The sequence below is a fragment of the Chionomys nivalis genome, chromosome 8 (genome assembly GCF_950005125.1).
Source record: "Chionomys nivalis chromosome 8, mChiNiv1.1, whole genome shotgun sequence".
In the NCBI taxonomy this organism is placed as follows: domain Eukaryota; kingdom Metazoa; phylum Chordata; class Mammalia; order Rodentia; family Cricetidae; genus Chionomys; species Chionomys nivalis.
The window spans coordinates 88068165-88082289 of NC_080093.1; the positions used below are offsets into that span (position 1 = coordinate 88068165).

The window sequence follows — 14125 nt, forward strand, 5'->3', positions numbered from 1 at the left end:
GGTGAAGACAGGATCTCAGCCATTGGGGGATGCTGGAATGAGAGAGGGAGGAGGCCTGGCGACAGCTCCCGCTTCTCTACTCTTTCCGGTCCTTACCCCGATATCTGACTCTGGGTTTTGATTAAGATTATTTAGACTAACACTTCAGTGGTGTAATGTAGCTCCTCCTGAAGAAAAGACTGTTTTCAAGGCCTTGTTGTGCTGCCTCTGGTCATGATGCTGTCTTCTAGTATTCTCCCACTGGACTGTGGCTCTCAATGGTTGTGAGGCCCTCTCCTACAAAAGTTTGTCCTCACGGGTCGTTAGGTGTCAGCTCCTACTACAAACTGTCTATTGTTTCTTCACTGCTCAACACTCTCCGCTTGTCAGGTCAATTCCAGATAATGAAAATGGAGTCTGCCGTAAGGAGCCTGCAATCTAGTCAAGCCAGCAAGCAATATATAGCACACATTGCAAGGAAGAAGACACGGAATTTCAAGTGGTCAGAAGTAGAGACACAGATGTTATGAAGCCAGGAAGTTCAATCTGACAGGCAGATGAGATGCTGAAGGAAATGAATGGGGAAGGAAACCAGGGGAAAAAGGGAACTGAATCCCAAGTCAAAGAGTTTTACCTTCTCTCTGCAGTGAACAATTGTGTGTGGGGCCAATTTGCAGGATGACTTATTTTAAACAGGTCACTGTTCATCCAAATATCGACCCCAATCTTAACAAGTGTCATCTGACTTCGCATTTTCAGCGCTGTCAGGACACAAAGATGAACGACAGGGCTGAAGTACGCACTTTGTTCTTGACCACGGTCTGCAGAGGCACTAGTGACCAAGGCTCAGGCCTGTTCCAGGAGAGTCTCTCCCGCTGTGCCAGCAGGGCCCTTGTCCATTAATTTACACATTGTCATTCAAGTTTTAGACACTAGCTTTTGACCTTTAGCCTTGATAGCCACACCCATAAGAGGATGGGCATGGTATGGCATCTGACTCATTGTGGGCTGCTTTTTCCTCCTATACATTTTCATCCTAAACATACATATGCATGCATGTATGAATATGTTGTTGCATCCCTAATTAATGAAACTTTCAATAAAATTATGTTAGGAAGAGGCTCATAAACCAGGACACAAGATTTAGTCAGTATTCAGTCACTGATAATTACTCAAAACTGAAGGGGACCTGTGGGCCAGTCTGGTATTGTCTGTCTGTGGGTTCTCCACATCTAGTAAAGACACAGTCAGATTTGTAAGAAGGAATCACATCCTGCTGCTCAGCAGTCCTACACAATTTGAGAATAACTGGGATAATAATTTGAGTTCATCAAAGGAACAATAACTTTAAACCTAAAATTTTATATCCATCCAAATGACATTGACATGGAAATAAATGTGAAAGTATTTTTAAATAAACAAGGCCTCAGAGAGTCCAGCACTAGGTCCACATTTAACACTTGATGGAAGTGTTAAAGGGAGCTATATGCGTAGGTATCTTTACATACCTGGAGCAAGGGTTATTGGTGTCCTAAGCAAAATAAAAAACAATACCAAAGGAGAAAAATGTTCATAATAATCCAGAATTAAAAGTTCAGATAATATGAATATTATCTCAACATCAGGAACCCTGCGGAGGGAGTGAAATCATGGACTCTTGAAAAGACAGAAAAGAAGACGACATAGATAATGGGGTTTTATATACTGAAAGAGTAAAAGGAGGTACACAGTGGGACAATTGATATAACAAACTCAGATGGTAGAAACATCTCCTAATTTAAAAATAATTATAAACAAATTGATTTAAATGCCCATTTAAAGATATATCATCAAGTTGAAATTTTTAAAAATCTATTTATCAGAAACACACTTGTTTTAATCTTTTACTAGATTTTTCTTTTACTGTTTCATACATGTGTGTAGGTAATGCATTCTGATTTCCTGACCTTAAAATTTCAGGAAACCCTAACAGAGTAAACCAATATAAAACAATTGAAAACGTGAGACTTGGTGTGGAAATGAGCCAAGGATGCAAAGACAGAGCAGAGACTGGCAAGGAAATCTTTTAAAGGATAACAAAATAGATAAATTGTTAAGAAATAGATTTATTTATTTACTTAATGTGTATAAGCATTTTCCTGTGTACGTTTGTATGCCATGTGTATGTGTCCACACGGTGGCTCAAAACCTTTTGTAACTCTAGTTCCAGGGGCTCTGACACCTTCTTCTGGTTTCCTGGGGCATCACATGCACGTGGCGCACATACATACAAGCAGGCAAGAAGTTATGTACATAAAATAAATTTTTTAATGAAAAGTATTTTTCTTATAGATTTGTAGTTCTCCATGTATTCTGAATACGAGCCCTTTGTCATCTATATATACACGTGAGTGCATATATGTGTGTATACATATGTGCATATATGTGTGTATACTTTCCCCTTTGTCTGTTATGTATTTTTTCCACTTCCTAGTACTGTCTTTGGTGGATAGTTATAACTTTGGTAAAAATTCCATGTACCATTTTTTGTATACTTAATAGACTTGGCGCCCTGCACAGGAACGTTTTAGCTCCGCTCCCGCGTGCCCCCCTCCCCCCACGGCCATGAAGACAACCTTCTGTGTTTGCCCAGAAGCTTTTCTAGTTTTAGCCTCACATTTAGATCCTTGCTACACCGTGAGGTACTTTTCACACGTGTTGTAATATAGGAATCAAGGTTCATGATTCCTCGTGACAGGGTAGCAGATGGCCTTGGCAATGTCGTTTTGAATGAGAAAAAATTCTAAGGTCTGATCCTCATTTTATCAAGTTAAAACAGCTAAAGGAACATTCCACTTTGAATACACATAGGTATCATTGAAATCTAAACAAGACATTGAGGAAATGGCAGTCCCCTCAGGAAGCCAGGGTGGAGGGAACGAAGCGGATGGTGCGATTTAGTGCTCATTTTCTACTTGTATAGAAGTGCACTGCATTATAACTAAGCAGATAAGTGGAAGAAGTTCTTTGGCTGGATTAATGATGAAAATGCATTTTGGACAACAAGGATATAAATGCAGTTCCAGGTACCCAAAGCCCAGGAAAAAGTATTTAGAACCACATAATAAAATAAATCACTTTTGTGATTTAAGTGCTTTACCTTCTAAGAATTTAAATAGTTTTTATTTTTTTTTTGTTGGAAACAAAGATGTAAAAACATCTCACTTCTGAAAGATTTCCCTTCAGGTCATTAGGTTCATTTGCTTCCTAAACACCAACACAGACAATTTGAATTGTCTTTGGTACTACATAGATTATATATAGATTATATATACACACACATATAAAGTAATATTGAAGATGGCATGAGCTATGCCTTCCTTTTCTTGTGAAGTGGAAGAAGCTGATTTAAGGGGAAGCATGGAGAGGGTTAGTACAAATCCTTGCTCAGGCAGACTGATTCCTCAAGCCATCACTGTCTGCATGTTCCTTGGAAAGCCTCCTTACAGCCAGGTGTGTGATGCCCCAGTCTGAAGAGTGTTGGTGTGAAGGCTCAGCTTCACCTCTGACTGGAAACTCTGAGCTGCAGTTAGAGGTACACCTCTGTGATACAGCAATTTCCCGGGCTCCTACCTCTAGACGGCTAGGAGTACCAACACTAGCCTCATCCACTCGTTTGCTGCTGCACTTGTGAGAAATCAATGGACCAACTGTGTTCAACATGAAGCAGCAAACTGAAGCCTACCTTAGTGGCTGCTATTGCCATCCAGGCCATCATCGTGACTGATCATTCAGTGCTTGTGTGGCTCTCTACAGTTTGCACATGCTTTTTCCTGCTGCTTACATTGCTAATTAGTTCTATGAAATCCATGGCATCGTGTAGTAAGAGGTCGCTTATTTGTTCCCGGCTGCTCAGCCCCAAGTAACCACACAGAAACTATATTGATTAAATCACTGCTTGGCCCATTAGCTCTAGCTTCTTATTGGCTAACTCTTACATATTAATTTAACCCATCTCCATTAATCTGTGTATCACCATGTGGCAGTGGCTTACTAGCAAAGTTTTGGCATCTGTCTCTGGTGGGGCTCCATGGCTTCTCTCTGACTCCACCCTTCCTTCTCCCAGCATTCAGTTTAGTTTTCCCTGCCTATCTCTGTTCTACCCCATTAGGCCAACCCAGTGTCATTATTAACCAATGGTATTCACAGCATACAGAGGGGATCCCACATCAGCGTTGCCCATGGTAAATGGTTTAAATGGTGAACAAAGCAGGAAAATTAACGTTTTACCGTCTTTCCTCTCACACTATACAAATAGGTTCATAGTCTGTAAACTGCTCTTTTCCCCTTAATATAAATTGGAAAGATTCTCCTAAGAGTGTACAATCTCTCATCTCAAACTATGGATGTTCTATAATTTTGCAAATTTCCCCCTATAGCATGAGATATGTAAATTGTTTCATATCTTTCCCATTAAAATCAGTGGCTCAGTGAATGTTCTCATAAATATAGTTTTGCGCATTATGCTGTTAGCATATGTATAGAATAAGTTCTGAATGATGGGATCACTGGTCAGAGAGACTACATGCTACACATTTTGATAGGTTATAAATAATTTGCCTGCTATAGGAAGAAAGTAAATATGGCTCTTTGGGTCTGGAGTAAGGACTCAGCAGTTAAGAGTGCTCATTCAACACCCACATTGGGCAACTGGCAGCCGCCTGTACCCCTAGCTCCCGCAACTCCAGTGCCCTCTTCTAGACTCTGCTGGACTCTAGAAACCTGCATGCACATGTGCATGCACGCGCGTGTGCGCACACACAGACACACACATTCACACACCTAAAAGTAAATATTTAAAAAAAAATAGAATTTGATTACACCCTCATGAACACAGGTTATCACATTTTAATTTATTCAAACTGTTATATAAAAATCAATACCTCAGTTTTGGACTGGGATTTATTAATTTTGTAAAGTTGAATATCCTTTTATATACTTTTAATAAAGTGTTTCATTTTTGTTGAAAAATTTATTCCTAGTAACATCGCCAGTGGAAATGTCCTAGCTGTTTTCAGAAGTAGGAACTGACGAGAAGCTGAAGTTCCAGAGTGTTCTCCAGCTTTGCCAATTTTATTTTCTCACATTTTACTGCAGCTTACATGTCTAGTTCATGGAAAGTCCTTGTTAAACACGCACTATTTACAGAATAATGATAGGTACTCTTTGAAAGTCAGACTTCATTAGATGAGGGAAAACCACTTAGTCTCCATTTGTGGGGCTAGCCTCTAAGGCAAAGAATCAAAGCCTTAGCAATGACCAAATGATCATTGCTTCTCTGTGAGTACACACCCCTGCCTAGTTTTTCCATACTACAACATATTAGCCTATTGGCTGTGCAGTGGAAATACTCCAACCCAAAAGGTCTCTACTTGGGGCAGCCTCCAGTTATCAAATGGTCACTGCTGCCTCGGAAGTGAAGAGTTCAGTGTCTGACCTCGACTCAGCCAGCAGAGAGAGTTCCTCAGCACTGCCGCACTGAGGTGACATGCAGTCTAGTGCCTGCTGGCAGTTCTAGCCCATTTTCATTTGTTTCTTCAGCTGGTTAGTTTGTTTATAGTTTGTTAGACTGGAACACCCATAGCTATAGACCATCACCTGCTGGTTAGTCTACATATCTGATGCAATTTCTCCTTCAACTGCTAACAAGCAGGAAGTGATAGCCCATGAATGGGTTTTAGACACAGACAGCATGGACTTCACTTCACAGTGTCGAAGTGTCCAAGCTTGCTAGCACAAATGAATACTGGAGGCAAGGAGTTAACTTTTTAAGTGGTGGAGTGTTTGTGATGATGATTCTAGTTTAGATCCCTTTCCCTTCCTTACAGTCTTTTCGGATTGAGAAATAGGGCGATTTCGTTGAGTACAAAGACGCTCTCACCATATAGTGTTAGCCACTGAACTCTTGGGTAGGCTTATGGGTGATCCCGGACTCTTGAAAGCTCCCTAGAGATATGGATTTAAGAGAATGTAGGTGATCCTTAGTCTACACGATAACACAGGGATGTAAAATGACAACACAGGGTGAAACTCTGCAAAGTGATCTTAACTAATTGGGGGAAAAAAATCTATGTCCAAACATCTCTATTAAAACCCTAAATATAAAAACTCTGCTCATTGTAGATGTACATAAAGGTGAAATAAATTCAGGCCAATGTATATATACATTATAGAATTTTAGAGCTGTGAAGACGGCGAGGTTGTTGTTGGTGGTGGTCAGCGTTCACCAGTATTGGCTTGTGCAGTCTGGCTTTCTTGCCCTAGCAGTGACCTTATGGAGTGAGGGTCAGTGTTGAGTCTGGCAAACTCGCCCGCTGTTTGCTGCATTTTATCTGTGTCCAGCACTGTCTCCTTGTGCTTTCTATGTCTGAGACTTCTCTGCAGGCATCCTTCCTCAGCAGTGTTTCCATCCTTTCTGGTACTTGTCAGATTTGTGTCTTCTACTTCCTTTGGCTGCAGAGGAGGGAGTGTCAGGGTCCCCATCACAAATTATTTCTTCTGCTATTCTACCTCTGTTTGATTCAAATTTTACTCTTAGTATCAACATTTTCTTTTCTTTGCTACACTTTTATCTTTGTTGACTAATTCCCTGGAGACAAGGAGACAGGTGGATGTACTGACCAGCAGATACCTAGTACCCAGGAACAGATACACTTTGAAAGAAGTGAGCCAATTGATCATTCATTGTGATGGGCGCCTGTTTGGTGTGGGCTGCAAAGCCAGCAGTGAGGTTTGCAATTTATATAATGACATTTCATATGCCGTGGTGTGTGAAGTCTGAGCTGTGCTCTTGAGAGACTGACGCTGTTAGTTAAATCGTGATAATGTGATATTTGCTCATCAGGACTTTGCACAGCACAGATTGGTAGAATAAGCTGCTGTTGTACTGTGCAGCTCGCGTGTGAGCTCCACCGTGGCTATTGTCTGTTTGGGCATGGTCATGTGCAGACGGGCTCGTCTTGCTAAGGCATCTGTGGGGTGATTTACAGGGTACAAGCATTCACTTTGTTCTCCCTGTCAGAATAGGCCGCATGTCCCGTGATAAAGAATGACTTCCAAGTCCCACCGCTTAGTATCTTCCATTGCAAATTGCCTGGCAGGACGAGGAGTTGCTTTGTTCTTAGTCAGGGCTAAGAAAGGCTCCAAATCTTTGTGGGTACCTGGTTGGAGTGGGGAGCGTGATGAATTATGTAGTATCTCCCAAAACGTGTCACCTAAAAGTGACATATTTATTCTGACAAAGTCACAAATCCTGTTCAGACAGAGTGGAGGGGTGAAATCCACAGTATCCAAAGAGTTAACCTGGGTATATTTATTTGGACAGGACTGAGGTTACAGACAGTAAATGTCGGCTTGTGTCTTTGTGCTAGTGAGAGAATTAAATTGAGCCCAAGATGTGCATATCCAAAGTCTAGGAGCCTGGGAACTATAGATTCTGACAGAAGTCAGGATGAATCTAAGAAGTTGCAAGCCCTGGAGGTCAGAACTCAATCCAATGAGTGCTCCGAGGCGATCAAGGTTTCAGAAGGCTCTAGTCTCCCTTGGCTGCTGCCCTTGACCAGTGTGGGCTCCAGCTCTAATGGCGCCTAAGAGAGATGACTTTTAAATTGGGCTTTGAAGGTGGTGTAGGCCATGGTTGTCTGAAAGGGAAGATAAATCGGGGCAGAGGAGAACTGAGCACAGCCAGTGGAGAGTATGCAGATGCTAGGAAAAAGGAAGGTAAGGGTCTGACCTCCTAGGAGGCAGAGCAGAAGAGCTCAGGACTCAGTCTCCTAATGATCTCTTGTTATTGCCATTCTGTTCTTGATGCTGGTCTATTTTTAACCATGACTATATTAAACTCAATAAATCCTCCACAGTATGTTTAGATGACTGCCCTTAATGTTCCCTGTCTCATGGTTCTACGTGTCATTACAGTGTAACACTTAAATCTACCTACATACAAAGACTACTTAGAATTGCTACATGCCTGTGGTGTCTTTCTAACCTAAAGGTAATGCAAACATCCTCTCCAAATGTTCTCTAACAGTTTGAGTTAGAATAAAAAAGCATTAAGTCAAGCAGGCGCCATTTCAGCTTACATCTGTGTGTCTTGGCACATTCGATGGGGTATTTGGGAGATAGAGTTAGTGTGTAATGGCCACTTTTGGTTTGATACAGTCGTAGCTAGGATAGGAACAGCACACTGAGTGAGTTATAGCCAAATGGCCACATTATATAGAAACATTCCAGGCAAGAGCTTTCAAACTGATGATCTATATTCTTAGACACAGTGCTTACCTGAGTGTGGATGTTTTTCTAGACATTTGGTCTTCTGTAGACTCACCTTTAGCGTTGCCCCCACTAACTTTTGGGTAGTGTCTTACCAGCTTCTTAAGAACAGTGCTACTCGGGTCTTGGCTGCCACAGCATTGCCATGTTCTGTCCTTGGCACAAGTGGGCTACATTTACTGCTTGATGGCTCGAGAGTGGTTTCCTCTAACCGCATTCACATCATAAGTGATGCTTATATCCGTGAGCCACTGTGGGGCAGGGAGTGTGCTCCAACAGACACTGAAAGTTTTGCTTCTTACTTAGATTTATAATTTTTCCATGTGACTATCACTGATTTGGGGAGAACATATTTGTAAAGGTTTAAGAAATTTTCAATTATCTGGACTGTTTATAACATAAACATTTGTTTTTAATATTAGGGCAATACATTTTCTTCAGTGAGACCAACCAATGTATTAGAAATGATGAAAGAATGGAAAAATAACCCTGAAAGTGATGAAGACACCACGACAGCTGAGAAGATAAAGCAGCCTGAGAAAGAAAAGTTGAAAAGTGGCCAAGTCAGGGGAAAGGTCCCTGATGCCAATAACAGTCCATCTGCAAAGGCGGCAAAGCAGGTAGGGAGGAGCACTGTGGCAAGCTCCGCTGCTCAGCGCTGCTCACAGGCACCTTTGTGCAGCTCCATCATTTCTCTGTTAGTTGCTAACAAATACCTGCATCATTCGGCAGGTGAGGTCTTTCTGCCTTCTAAGCCATGCCATTTAGCAGCAGGGCTTCATATTTAAGATCAGTGGCTGTTCAGAGTGGGGGTGTTGGCTTTTCTCTGTGAGAGAATGCATGCAGATTGAGCTTCCCTAATCTGAACATCCAGCAATTTCAGATGAAGGACACTCAGACTGTAGTAAGTGTTGTAGGCCTTGGGGCCTTACTAGCCTCTGTAATGAGTCCTCAGCTCTGATGGTACAGCATGGGCACTGCCACAGTCAGCCACGAGTGAACGTGACTTCATTCCAGCTAAGCCTTTTCTGATGAAGCAGATGGTATGCCAGATTTGACCCATGGCTCCAAATTAATAAATTTTGTACACTACCCAGCTATAGAGTTTAGAATTGGCTTATGTGCTATATGCAAAGGGTAGTTATTATATTATACAATTATTTGTATGTTGTTTCATAAAGTCCCAACTTCATAGGTTTGTCATGTTACCTGATTAGATCTGAATACTTTCATGTCTGTGGCAGGATTTGTTAACATTTGATTCTAGGTTATAGTTTATTAACTGGATATCTGTTGTTGGGGTTTTCTGTCCTGCCCAGTTCCCGCAGTAGTTAAGTTCCAAAGAAATCACACAGAGGTCTCCATTAATCATAAACTGATTGGCCCATTAGCTCAGGCTTCTTAACTCTTATAACTTATATTAACCTATTGTTCTTATCTATGTTAGCCACATGGCTTGGTACCCTTTTCAGTGAGGCAGGTCACACCTTCCTTCTTCTGTGTCTGGCCAGGACTGTGAAGGAATGGGCTTCCTCCTTTCCAGAATTCTCCTCTACTTCCTGTCTGGTTGTCCCACCTATACTTCCTGCCTGGCTACTGGCCAATCGGCATTTATTTAAAACATAATTGACAGAATACAGAATTGTCCCATGCCAGATATCCAGATGGTTTTCCCAGAGAACCCCTTCCCTATTTTTTATATTTGTCAATGTGTGTGTGTGTGTGTGTTTTCTGTTTGGGTTTGCTCTCCTCTGTTTGTGTTCTAGCTCTTATTTAAACTCTGCATCCTGTGCTCCAGACAGTCCAGATTTCTTCATTTGCTGTTGCTTTCCAGTTTCCTGTAGCCAGCAGATAGGCAGAGCACAAGGGGACTGTCCAGGCGGGCTCTGACCCGTGCCCGGGAATGTGCAGTACTGCTGGACCCACTCCCAGCCAAGATTTCTGCCAGAATCTTGCAGAAGGGGCCTGGGAGAGTGATTGCCTGGCTGAGAAGTTCTGCGTCTACTGAATAGTAAATGCCTGGATAAGAAGCTTAGCATAGTGACTTAGATTGTGTGAAAGAATCACACTTTTACAATAATGTAAACATAAGCTTATTGAATTCCCTTCTTGTTTCATCTGACAACAACTCCCACATTGCTTAGCACAGTGTGTATTTTATGTTCTCTTTAAAAAGTTAAACTCATGTTTACATTTCTTTTTGTTGAACATAGTTTGGAAGATTTTCTGTTTGCCGACACAGTAGCATACACACAGTTACACATATACACATCCATGATATAGTATTTGTGCATGTTGGTGTAATGCATATACACATGCATCTATATGTACACATATAGAAATATATACACTGCACATATTTTATGGGGTGCTGGGTTATATCTGTGTTTATTAATGAATGTGATATAAAATCTGCTTGTGGATCAAGTGTACCCCATCTCCTTTTCCATCTCTCTGACATGCTTTCTTCTCTGTCCCAGTCATCCCGCAAACCGTGGGCTAATGTGACCTGTTCTGGTCTTGGTCATCCTGCAAACCGTGGGCTAATGTGACCTGTTCTGGTCTTGGTTCCTTCTCCTAAGGAAGAAAGGGATTAGAATGTGAGTTTTGTCACCTATTACTAGGACTTTAGTCACAAACCTGAGGAGATAGCATTTCATTTCAGCAAGAACAGCTGTGCCGCCCTCAGGGCCCCTGGCATCGGTGAGCAAGGGCTGGGCCATGGTAGCACAGGGGTGGAAGCTTATGGCTGCCAACAGTGGAAGTTGTCGCTACTCCAGGTAATGATGTCACCCACTGTCAAAGCTGGGGTGCGTCCTAGAGGAGGTGGGCATTCTTCCAACCTTGCTTCCCTAGAAGGCCAACCTCTAGCACAGAATCTCTCTGTACTCCAAGTCTGCCCAGTGTCAGGAAAGCCCTCCCAGTGAATTCTGTGAGCATAATAGTGTCATCTGGCCACAAAGACCACTCCAGACCCTTCCCTGTTTAATTAATAACCAGGAACTGGGAATTTAAACAATTCCTTCTGAGGCTGCAAAGAGAGGAACACTACCAAAGCTATGAATTACAGTGTTTACAGCTGCTGGTTCTACCACACCTGGGAGTTTAAACAGTGTTCTCCACTGTAGGCAGAGATCTAAATAATCACACAGACACTGTACTAATTACAACTGTTCAGCCAATGACTCAGGCATATTTCTAGCTAGCTCTTAAATCTTGAATTAACCCATTTCTATTAATCTATGTATCGCCACAAGGCTGTGGCTTACTGGGCAAGGTTCTAGCATCTGTCTCCCTTCAAAAACTACATGACATCTCTCTGACTCTGCCTACTCTGTATATATCTCTGTTCAGATTTTCCACCTGGCTTTATTCTGCCCTGCTATATGCTGAAGCAGCTTTATTCATGAACCAATAAAGCAACACAGATGCAGAAGGACATGCCTCATCACCCCATGACTCCAAAAGCCACCTTCAGAATCACCAAGGGAGTAACAAGACCACCACAATGGCCAGAAGTGCATCTTGTGCCCAGCCTGATTGGCAGCAGTTGCCCACCCAGCAGCTCAGCCTGACTATAGAGCACAACCAACTCAATTGTCTTGTCAGAAAGCAGAATAAAGCCAGTAAGAAGGTAGCAACGTAGCCATCTAAAGATCTTGAAAGCAAACTCTGTTGGTCAGTGACTTTTCCAGAGGGGGTGGCCACCATCATAATATAAACTGTGAAGTTTCCAAAGTGCCCAAAGGAGCCAGGGTAGCTGCTTCTGCAAATACGAAGGCCTAGTGATAGAACATGGGATTACAGAGACAGTAGGTCACCAGTCAGTGGTGGCACACACCTTTAATTCCAGCACTTGAGTAGCAGAAGCAGTCAGACCTCTAAGTTCAAGGCCAGCCTGGTCTACAGAGTGATTTTCAAGACAGCCAGTGCTACATGGAGAAACATTGTCTCAAACACAAAACAGCAGCCACAGCAGCAGCAGCAACAACAACAGCAACAAAAAGAGCATATCATCACAACCTCCAATAAAACCACAACAATGGACACAAAGGAAATGGAGAACTATGCCATATCAGAAAATAGAATTTACAATACCTCTTAAGAATTCACTGAATCCAAGAATACATAGATGAAAAATTAAATGAAATTTGAAAATAGTGCACAAACAAAACAAACAGTTTCGCGAAAGCAATCAAGAAAGAAAAGAAGGGACAACAGGGAGTGAGTGGGAGAGGCAGAGAGAGGATCTAAACGATGGGTCAGGGATGTAATGGGTCAAGTGAAGCACAATAGAAGCTTTAGCAGCTCAAAATGAGTAACAGTGAGATTGAAGACAAAACATTTGAAATTCGTCAGTCAAATATCAGAGACAGAGATTTTGAGAGATAGATAGATAGATAGATAGATAGATAGATAGATAGATAGATATGGAGACAGTTTTAAGAAATGTGGGCTACCATCAGGAAACCTAATCTATCTGTAATAGAAAGTAAAGAAGATGAAGATAGAGAAATAGAGCAAAATTCTTATTTAAAGAAATGTAGGATGAGGACCAGTGTGATGGTTGCACATCTTTAATCTCAGCACTCAGGAAACACAGACAGATCGATCTCTGTGAGTTCAAGGCCAGCCTGGTCCACACATCAAGTTTCAGGCCAGCTAGATATACATAATAAGACTATGTCTCTAAAATAAATAAATATTTTTTTGAAGTTTTGAGAGAAATTTTCCACTGTCTGAGGGAAAAGCCACATTCAAAGGAAGTTCACATACCTGTACTCAAATAGAATGCAAAGAGGAGCTCCCTGTGTCACAGAAAAAGACACTACCAAACATCATGACAAAGAAAAATCCGGAAAGGACCAGCATAGAGAAGAAGTCATGTCATACAATCATAGGATCCCGCAGGCCAGGAGAGACAGGCTGACACTGTCAGAATGCTGGCAGGGAAAACTACCAGACGGGAATGCCACACCTGGAAAAGCTGTGCTTTAGACGTGGAGAGGGGAGATGACTCTCCTGGGCAGATGAACGCTGAGGGAGGTCATTAACGTCGGCTAAATCATATCTTGCAAAAAAAAAAAAAATGCCGAAGAGAAGTCTTCAAATTAAAAGGACACTAATGTGTAACACAAAAATATCTGAAGATGCAAAATTCACAGCTCAAAGCAAAAATTCACATACTCCCACACCTGAAAACCCAACCAGCCAAGTAAAGCATGGTTATAAAATAAACCACTTATATTCCATGTGGGAATGTTAAAAGACAAAGCACAGGTAGTTACAATAACTAATAGTAGCAAAGAGATGTAAATACAGACATCAGAAGTTGACAATGTGGGGGACAACAGAGTTTAAATGTAGGGTAGTTTTTCTCTGATCAATGTTAAAGTTGTTTAGAATAGCCCATTGTAACTTTATTTGGTGTCTGGCTCAGGGGATACAGTCTGTCACAGCAGGGCAGGCACAGCAGCTGAGGTGCTTTGCTGCTGACTGGTTAGATTATGGCATCCTGTACGCAGACAGTACACAGAACTGGGCCAAAATCAGAGGGGATAAAACTGTCAAGCCCTCTTCTTCAGTAGCCTGCCTTCACCATGGGGCCTAGCTTCTAAAGGCTCAGTAGCCTCCTAGGACAGCAGCACCACCCAGAGACCAAATAAGTGTCCAATCAGACAAGCCTGCGTGGAACATTTCAGACCCAAACCATAGCACATGTGTTTGGAAAGCCCCATGGGAACCACAGAATAAAGCCTATAATAAATACGAAATAGAATTAAGAGAAAACTAAAGTATAATGATACAGAAAAATCACTTAACTGCAGAAGAAGTA

The 14125-nt window shown here is 41.9% G+C and overlaps 1 protein-coding gene across 2 annotated transcripts in view; it reads left to right on the plus strand.

Annotated features, from left to right (window-relative positions):
• Stk33 (serine/threonine kinase 33) overlaps positions 1 to 14125 on the plus strand; it is a 174599-nt gene that overhangs the window by 133644 nt on the left and 26830 nt on the right. For both annotated transcript variants that reach the window (XM_057778611.1, XM_057778612.1), the window contains one exon: positions 8712 to 8909. In XM_057778611.1, coding sequence (XP_057634594.1) covers positions 8712 to 8909 — 198 coding nt within the window. The remainder of the gene's footprint in view (positions 1 to 8711; positions 8910 to 14125) is intronic.